General features: G+C 34.7%; 1 protein-coding gene across 1 annotated transcript in view; it reads left to right on the top strand.

The window, feature by feature from the left end:
- LOC105367382 (RNA-binding protein fusilli) overlaps nucleotides 1-10,119 on the top strand; it is a 64,658-nt gene that overhangs the window by 26,748 nt on the left and 27,791 nt on the right. Inside the window, exons 2-3 of the mRNA XM_011506076.1 lie at nucleotides 2,094-2,288; nucleotides 9,789-10,017. Of these exons, the coding sequence (XP_011504378.1) occupies nucleotides 2,094-2,288; nucleotides 9,789-10,017 (424 nt within the window). The remainder of the gene's footprint in view (nucleotides 1-2,093; nucleotides 2,289-9,788; nucleotides 10,018-10,119) is intronic.

Raw genomic sequence — 10,119 nt, forward strand, 5'->3', positions numbered from 1 at the left:
TCTCTCTCTCTCACTCTATATATATACATATATATATATATATATATGAAACTATGCATCGATAACGAGTTGATAAAAAGTAAATTTGAGTGTTTGGAGAGGTGAATACTCATTCGGTATTTAAATGTACAGTAGACGCGAGATTTAAACGTCGATCAATAATAGTTTAATGTCAATGACAAGTCAACTATGATAAACTTAGCGTCGTATTGTTCTTGGTTTAGTCCCTTAAATTCATACGCTTATGTGAACACGCATTTGTACAACACAATAATATTGAAAATAACAACAAAGATGCGCTTGGGAATTTTAAAGACACTGGACTATTCGAAGGAACTTTTCGAAGCTGTTTAAAGTGCCATGAATGGAATGATAGTTAACGATTATCGTGTTTTTGAAATAAAGTTGAGCTGTTGTCGCTGAAAATCGATATCTGCCAAATTTGTAATTTTATAAATATTTCTGCTTAGTCGAGACGTATGCATTTTAATGGCATTTATTTTAAATAGATACAAAATTTTCATAATGTAACAAATAATATACAGCATATACAAGTTTTTTTTTTTTTTTTTTTATCATATTTTACGTTTATTCAAGGCTATTATCCTCTTTTTACAGAACGTATGATTTCAGTGGGATATATTTCTTTTGTAATAATACTCTATAATAATGCATAAATATAAGGTAGAGGGACTTTTAATGCCCTTTATTTATTTATAAGTCTATAATAATGATTTATAATAATTTAATATTGCACGAGAAAGTAAGGATTTGTTTGGTTATTTTTGTGGGTAAGTACTTTCTTTCGGTTTCTTACACCTTACTTTGAGAATCCTCTCGTCACAAACTGAAAAACATATTATCGAGGCCTTCACGTCCAGACCGCGACGTCATTACTTTATATGGGCCGGCAGAATTGTAGTATATTCGATGAAATTTAGAATTTTTTTTTATCTATTTTCAAAATGAATCTTCTTTCAATATTATGAGGGTACGTCTTATAAAATTATTTTTATCATTAATAATTTAGTAGAATTAATTAGCTTTGGTATCGATAAAACTATTCATATTTTTAATTGATATTATTTTAATTAACTCTTGTATTTATTTGAATTGAACTTGTATATAAAATAATGGTAATGCTTATTGTATGTGCGTATTGTAATTATGGCGGTAGGTGCTTACACATCACTTACTTATTTCTGTTTAATAAGCAAAGCTATCTTGGGGAAAAAGAAGAAAAATAGTTTTGAAGTTCTTAAACTTGTTTAAAAATATTTAAATATTAAGTAAGATATATTATTATAATATCGAAGGTGATTTGTTAAAAATTGAAAAGGATAACGTCATTGTACAAAAGCAAGGTTTTCTTAAGTAATACAATTGATAATGTTATTTTAAAATTTACGGTCTACACGACTATGGTCAATATTTATGCATAATTCAAGAAATATGAAAAAGATATATGAAAAAGCATGGGTTTTTGTGCCGTCGCGTTACCTAATGAATTCGAATGGCAATTGATTTGAGTAATCAATAGAGAATATAATTTAATTCTATAAGGTGTTTTGAAGAAAAAAAAGTGTTGTTATTCAAATATTCTTATTCTTATAATATAACCTTCGAGCGACTCTATTCTATTTCGTTCGACTTTATTATTACGAAGTTTTTAATTTTTTTTTCATTTTATTTTTTCTATTAGTCTTAAATGATTTATGCTTGACTATTTAAAATTTATGAGACTCCTAATAATACCAATGTAAGACACGGTAAAAAGTTTCAACGCAACGCTAATTATCCTTTAATTACAGGGGGGAGGGGGGAAGAAGAAGAAATTTATCTAAAATAATCATGCGTGGTTTGCAATTTCGCAACCAGTCTACGTCTTATAAATCAAGAATACAAATAACGTTCCTCGCGATATCCTGTAACTGGATTCGAAATTTATTACAAGAGTATACATTATATCGGTGTTGTAGTTTTTTTTTTTTTTTTTTTTTTTTTTTTTTTTTTTTGTTCATCTTTTTTCAACAAACGCGCTTCGCCACGCATTGTGTTTGATGAGCTTATCAAAATTACAATCTCAATTGCAGGTTATGGGAAGGCAGCAGTACATTGTGAAGCCGATGGTCATGGAGGAGGAAAGCAACGGTAGCAACGGAAGTGATAATCCAGCTGTTGCCGGAAGTAGCGGCATTGTGAACGAAGTTGCCCTATCGCATGCACCAGCCTTGACCGAGCAGACCCTCCGCGAACACGGAATTCCTCTTCATCAGGCCATCCAACAGGTGATGTATTTATTATATTTTGTTATTAGCAATCTAATAATCAATTATCTTACTTCCGCTATAAATCTGCTACAATTTAAATGCACGCCCGCATTGCATCATATTCTAATGTTTTCACAAGATATCCTGGAGGTTACGATATTGCCCGTACTTAGATATCAAATAAGTTCTCAATCGAGAACAAATACCGTGTTTTTTTTTTTTTTTTTTTTTTCCCCAATTGGATTGGGTTAATTTGTAATAAAATAATATCATGCTGATAGAATGCAAAGAAAAAGTGTTATAGTATCGAAAAACTCCACAGATATGATTGGTTGTTTGCGATCGTTAGAATGATAATTAAAACTGTAAATTGTCTTTTATTCCGGTAAAAGCAGCCATTATGACTTGTAAGGTAGAAATTGCGATACAAATGAATTACGGTACCAGAGCTACAATTTTAGCAAGCCTTAATACAACTTCGTTCTCTGAATCAACTTCAAATTCCCCATTCGCAAAGACTCATCACAAAATAAATATTTATGAAATGTAATTGCCTTAATTATTGTAATTATACTTTTTCCATCATACATCATTACATCATATATCCTCATTATATTGAAAATTACCCGTTGTATTTGAAATGTTTATAAATTTTTGTATTCTCAATTAATATTTCAAAGCATTATCGGCATTGTACGTATATCAAATTCAATTATTTATAGAATATGAAATTTTAATACCGATTGATTTTTATGATAAAATTATATTGCTTTTAATTTTCACTTGAATTTGCATAATTTGCTTAATTTAAAAAGTCCTAATGCAATAAAAATTTCGAACCGCGCACAAATACGCTTCAATACGAGTTTCGCTATTTATTCTTACGTAATTAATTAGAGCTTCTTATTTATCTATCTATTTGTGTAAAAAACAAATTTATGAAAGTATAATAAGTTTTCAAAATAGACACGACGATGGAGCAAATAAAATGTTAATAGGTAATATTAAAAAAATTGTTATGCAGCAAAGATAATGCAAATGCGCATCATGTATATTTCATTTTTTATGTAGCACCTTGCATCTGCACTATCCAAGATGAGAATTTCATAATTATCTCTATAAGAAATTTACAATATACACAAAGCCTACAAATTCTAATATCCAATGTTTATGCATGACACTTGCTTGTCGAGATAAAAAAACGTTTCACACTATTCAAGCATATGTATATATTCGTAAAAAGTTCATCTTGCTGTTCAAAATACCTTTAAAAACTCCATATATTATTCATTATACTAAGGCAGGTAAAACCTTAATTCTATTAACGAGTGAGAGGTTTTTCGATTCTTGGAAAAATCTTGAAATTCTTGAAAAGAATCATGATAATACAAAGCGCGAATGAGTTAGTGTGTTCGTAATTAATGTATAAGAAAAAAATCTTAACACTAATTTTTTTTTAATAAAAATTAATCGTAGCTCATAGTGTAGATGACATATAACCTTGGCAAAAGCAAATAACAAAACAAAAAATGAAATATAATATATATCTTACTTAATATTTGCTTAATAATAATATATGATGAGCATTTATATCGAGCTGTAATTATTGCCAATAAAAGCGAAAATCATTCATGATTCGTAATTAAAGTGTGTATATAAGTGTCAATTGTGCTAGTATGGAGCGACAGAAACGTAACGGAAAATAAAATACACCGCGTGGCAATTATATAATTTTATTGAATGTAACCAGTAACTTTAATTCTCTTGCTTCGGCTCTCCTGCTCCCGTGAAAATAAGGCGAAACTTTTATTTCGTCGCGTTGCATTTGCCCGCACTTTAAAAGGGGAGAACGTACCTTTACTTCAATCTGTACTTTATAATTTTACCGAAAACGGACATCAACTTTTTGCTGCACTTGTTGCCACGCCTTGGCGTAATTTCGATCCGCGAATAAAGGCATTTTCTTACTAACAAGAGACAGTGGGGCTTAAAGTGGTGCATTATCTCCATGGGAATAGGACCGAAAATGTTTAATGCTCGATTAGCTACGTTTTCTCTTTCGTTTTCGGGACGAGTTGTGCGATCTTTCGGCTAATAGTGGGGCAATCGAGGAGAAATAAAAATGATCGCGAAGGAGAGTAATTGCGAGAGTATTCGCGAAAAGAGGCCGAGGCTTCCTCCCTCTCCACCAACCCAACCACCCTCCCGTCTCAACACCCACCACCGCCATCACCACTGTCTCACGCCGCTTCATTCGGATTTCAAGCGATTGGCGATCAGGCAGGGAAAGGAAGTTGGGCGCGAAGTTGGGGACGATCATCTCGCGCACGCGATCCACTCCACTTTCCCGTAAAGCCCGTAGCCGTAGCTGGGAAAGCTCGTTACCGTTATTGCACGCCACTTGGCTTATCTCTTCCCATCGACGGCACTCGACGTGTTGTTCATCTTTTTCATCGAGGCTCGTGCGTTCGCGTGGAGTACTTGTAATTTCCCAGAGATCGTAATGATCCGTTGGTGTGCGCGCGTGTACCGCCGCGCCATCGCCACCGCCGTCGCCGTACGTCAGTACTATCTACACTTAACCACTTTCCTTTACCATGAGAAACATTATGGCAATACGCGTGCGTGCGTGCGTGCGTGCGTTTCGTGCGTGCGTGCGTGCGTACGTGAGTTAGTACGTGCGCGTCTCCGGGCGTCGTCCTCTTCTTTCCTGCCTTTCTTTTTTGTTTTCACCTTATGAAAAATCGCTGCCGACCTGGCGCAATTAAACTGGATTGACGTTAAATTGCGCCCCGGGGAATACCGAGCTGTAAAATAAAATAGAAGTTACTTAATAATGATGCTTTAATCGCCCGCTGTTCTGGCACGCTCGGCCTTTTAATTTTGAGCATTAATTTTATTATTTATGGATTAAAGCTTGTCCGATGACATTTACTTGCGCTCATAATTGTGTATAAATAATCCATATGCGAACGTTATGCCTATGCTCGGTATTTGTTTATTGCGCAATCATTTTTATCTAACTAGAAATTATGATAACTTAATTTATATGTTTAATAATTAAGGTGTCGCAGTAATTAATGAGATAATGTAGTAAAGTATTTGCTTTTCAAATGTGAGATTTGAAAGATTCGTTTGAAAAATTGCGCAATATTAATCCTACGTTTAGGTGACTGTTACATTTGATGATATATGACGAAAGGGAAAATTAAACAAGTCTTAATATAATTTTCGTAATCATTATTATTAAAATGCTTTTGGATAATTAGAATGAAGAATCTGAAGAAATTTCTAAATTTTTAATGAATAATTAATTATATAGGAGGATTGATTTCGAGCCAAAAACTTTCCTCGCAATCACCATACTTTTGTACATTCTCACTTGAAGTCACAAGAAATAGCAATGAAAGCTAGTCCAATTACAAATTTCTATAATTTATTAAAAAAATTAAATTTGAATTTTTTTATATTATACGCGTAGGAGAATCATCGCGCTGCAGTGATCGGCGATTTATCGATAGGGTTTGGCTCAGTCAGAACCTTCATAAGCGGATGACAAAGCTCGGGAAGTGGCCGAGGGGGAGATAATATCAGTTTCAACTTAGCTCCGTTAGATGGACGACATCGCGGCATTTCAAAATGCTCTCTATTGGGCCCAGTTGGCTGCCAATAGAGAAACGCCTTAAAGAACTGTAGAGCGTGTAATTTATGTATTTATTCGACTCCCTCTTTCGATCGGCAAATTAACAAAGCACTATTTTAATAATAATTTTATGCTCCCGCACGGGCCGCTTTTATTATACTAGTTAAGAAATTATATAAATCGAATAATAATAAAAAAAATTATAACCTGAATGTTAGTGACCTTTTATCAAGAAGTGTATAGTGATATTAGCGGCTTCTCATTATTCTAGCGAAGAAGTATTATTGCAAAATGAACGCGTTAATTAATATAAAGTTTTATTAAATAATATAAAGTAAAGTACTTGGTTGCGAGCGAGGTGCGAGATATTTTCTCCGCAAGAGTTCTTTCTTTGAAATGCAAATGAATATTAGGTTTATTGCAGTGTCTTACAGCAATGTTTTGCCTTACATGAATTATGATACAAAATTAAACTTTGACCGGACGATCTCTACGCATCGGGCTTTTCTCTTCTTACTCAGTATACAGAGGTAAGGAGAGACTTTCTTACCGACTCCATTTGCACTTTCGCATTAGTTCTGTGTGGCTATTAGATTATTCATTCCTTGAATAATCCAATAACTTCTAGACAACAACTTTTCATTTTGCAATTCTGCAAGCTAATTGTAGGCGCACAAAAATACGAGTATCATTAATTACCGAGTATTATTAATTATAAATAATGCGCGTACTAAATACAGAAGCGATTGAATTCGCGGATAAAATAGACGCGTCCGGCCTAGAAATAACGAGCTAATACGAAAGCGACGCAATTGAGAGACGACCGAAGCCGATAACACGAGAAGAAGGCGGGAAAAGACATAAATGTAACGCAAGTAAAACGCCTTCGAAATGGTCTGGTATTTGACACCCCGATCTGATAGCGTAACAAGTCTCGATGTACTTACACAGATGCGCATAAGTTCTTCTCGGATAAGAGACGCCGTGGGTCGTATGGGTGCTTCCCGTGCCTCATATTCGGGGGGGGGGGTGAAGTCATGGAGTTTCCCTTTTCCCAAGAACACCTGCAACTGAGCTTGGAGTCGACGTTCGATCACGTAGGTCAGCCAAATTCACGATGCCGAGCGCACGTGATCTTTTACATTTACAAACATTTCATTTTTTATACGAGAGATACCTTTCCTACTGATCGCTTATCGTGGAAGAAATGCATTTGGCACATTAAACTACACGAAGTTACTTTAATGTATCAACTCTAACTTGCCTCAAATTAAATACGATAATCGATATATATATATATATATATATGATTGCAATTTTTAAAATAATTAGTTACATAGATAGATCCATTAATATAATGTATTAATTATTGGTAATTGTTATAAGCACGCCAGGGCACTATAATATAATTGTTAATTATGATATATATTTATATTTTCTTCTCGGCTTTTTAAAATATCTACGTATATATATATATATATATATATATATATATATGAAGTTTTACTTTCAAGTTTTAACTTTAAACGATTGCTAATTGAAATTAAAAAATTTGTCTTTGTACTGTGAGTCGGAGGAGAATGTTCGATCATGCAAAAATACGCGCGTAATTTCAACGGTTTAATAACTATATAAAAATAGTTATTCTCCATTATAAAGGATATAAAAATCTACTAAAAGTAATTGACGTATTAATTATCGTCAATCATTACTAAAGATATTATTACCGAGATAGCCCTATAGTCTTTCGTGTAATCGTATAGATAAAAAAATTCAAATTTTTATATTTTTTCGTAATCAATATAATTTGCACTCTCGGCTCATGTATAAAACAATTTTCTAATATTAATTATTCGTAATCCCTAGGATTTTAATTACATTTAAATAAAATGTCAGTACACTATATTATATCATTATTAATGCTATAGAAAGTTAGTAAAGTAAGTGGTCTTATTACAAGATAAGAGTTTCATCCTTTACTATAATTACTTGCGATTGTATAAGAATTCATAGTATAATATTAAAAAATTCCTTATCGGTTTCATTGTAAGAAAAACTTCATTATACCTGACTTTCTATAATGGCTGTCTCTGTATTAATAAGCTTGGAAATTAAAAGTAATAATTATTTATTTTAATCACCGCAATTCCATTGCAATCCATTGGAAATGTTCATCATTTATGACCTATATAAGATATCAATCTATAAATTAGCAAAGAGAACTCGAGAATAAAATAAAATCTTGATAGTGCATTTTGCATTACATAATTAATGTCTTCATTTAAAAATTGCCATTTTTATGATTTAAAATTTCGACGGCATACATTTCGCAATTCGTCCATCATATTTTTTGTTTTTTTTTTTTTTTTTTTTTTTTTTTTTTTCAATTAATATCAATATAGACATTCGATTTAATTACTTGAATGTACGTAACGCGCATGCTTAATGCAAAACTCGCAGACTAAGCTGAATTTTAAAGCGAAAATACCAAGCGTAAGTGCGCCTACCAGGAGGCACTTAAAGAAATGATCCGGCCATATTCGGCCCTACATGCATGCGCATACACAAATGTATAATTAAGCCTATAATTTTTTTTCCCTACCTTTCTTATTTTCTTTTTCTTTTTCCACATTCAATGCAAGTAAGTACGTGTGCTCGGTCTAAATTATACGAGCAGTGTAACTCGACAATATCTGACCCTTGCACGAGTTGCGTTCGATCTATCGCGCGTTAAGCTCATTTTCCTTCGTATTATCTTAAACGCTTAAGCGTGCCTTTAACAATGTTCGCTCAAACGTAAAGATTCGTGTGAGGTGGCATATTATTATTCAATCTAAGAAAACAATTTAACCTCCCCTCCGCGTCATTACTATTTAAACGAGCATTAAGCCGCGCTAGCCGGCTAATAAATTAATAAAGAGGCCATTGGTAATAGAGAGGCGCACTCGCGAGGCAAATAAACGCGATTAAGATTCGCGATTAAGATTAAAAAAGACACTCTCTCCAGTCGTATTATAACTCTTGCGAGAATGATGTAAGCCGAGTATGCGGGCAGCAAGGTGCATCGACTCGATTGTCAAAAGCGCGAGGCGTTTCGCAATAGGGGTGCGATATCCTTCCTCGCCATTGCAGATTCAAAGCGTATAAATTGTCGCGTTCAAACGAGACGGGGGCCACCTTCTTCTCCTTTCCACTCACACAGTGCTCATAAAGCGCGCTACCTTATCGACTCACTGCCTTTGCCTCGATGAAACCCGTCTATTTGACTTCTGCCATTTATTTATTGACACGCTATTCCGCGCTCTTGCCAATCGTCGTATCCTTCTCCATTCATCGCACCTCCAGTGCAGCGCATTTGGAGTGCAAACGCAGTGGGTAGAGAGGCTTAATAAATGCCAGCGAAAATTATAGTCGTTTATAAGGTGAATGGTATTCGTTGTGTATCGCCAGTTTATAGTAATAACGTTAAGTCTTGACGGTCAAGCTATGATAATAGGAATCCCGATGGAAATGACATTTTTACTTATCGTATTGTATTTCGGTTCTTCGTTTCGAGTAGCATTCGCAACAATGACTGGCCATCTCGTTTCTTTCCTTGTCCTTTCAAGCTCGACTATCTATTATCGGCATAAGTCGCACAAGCAAGAATTGATTACTAAAAAAGAAGCCGATCTTGATTGTTTATCCGCGTGAGCTTTGCAATACGAGAAAAGGAAAAGGTGTGGAAGTGTCACCCTCCCCTCTATGTTAGGTGGCGTGCAGTTTGCCGTTCGAGTTTCATCACTTATCCATAAGCTTATACGTAGATTAAATACGCGACATCCTGACACAAAGTAAAGAGGAGTAAAGAACCAAATGTTTGATTTCTGTTGCAGTTTGAAACATGGTGGTCGTCGCTTACCTGTGTCGCAGCCGGCAGTACGCCCCGCTTCGTCGTTGATGGCCAGGCGCCGTTGCGGCAATGTCTTCATCCGGAGGCCTGCAACAAGCTGGTCGACCTGCCCAGTCACTACAGCGTCTTCCATGACCTTAGGAAGGAATTTTCGTCCTGCTACTCCACCAACGACGAGCTCTCCATTCTTAGCATTCTCGAGATGATGCAATGTATCCTTTCATGATATTTTTGTTTGGTTAAGAGAGAGGCCATGGGAAAGGTAGCCAATGTGTTTGGCTTTCCCTTAGGGGGCTGAAGAGATGGGAAGGTGG

Source organism: Ceratosolen solmsi, unplaced genomic scaffold (genome assembly GCF_000503995.2).
Source record: "Ceratosolen solmsi marchali unplaced genomic scaffold, CerSol_1.0 scaffold7, whole genome shotgun sequence".
Lineage (NCBI taxonomy): Eukaryota > Metazoa > Arthropoda > Insecta > Hymenoptera > Agaonidae > Ceratosolen > Ceratosolen solmsi.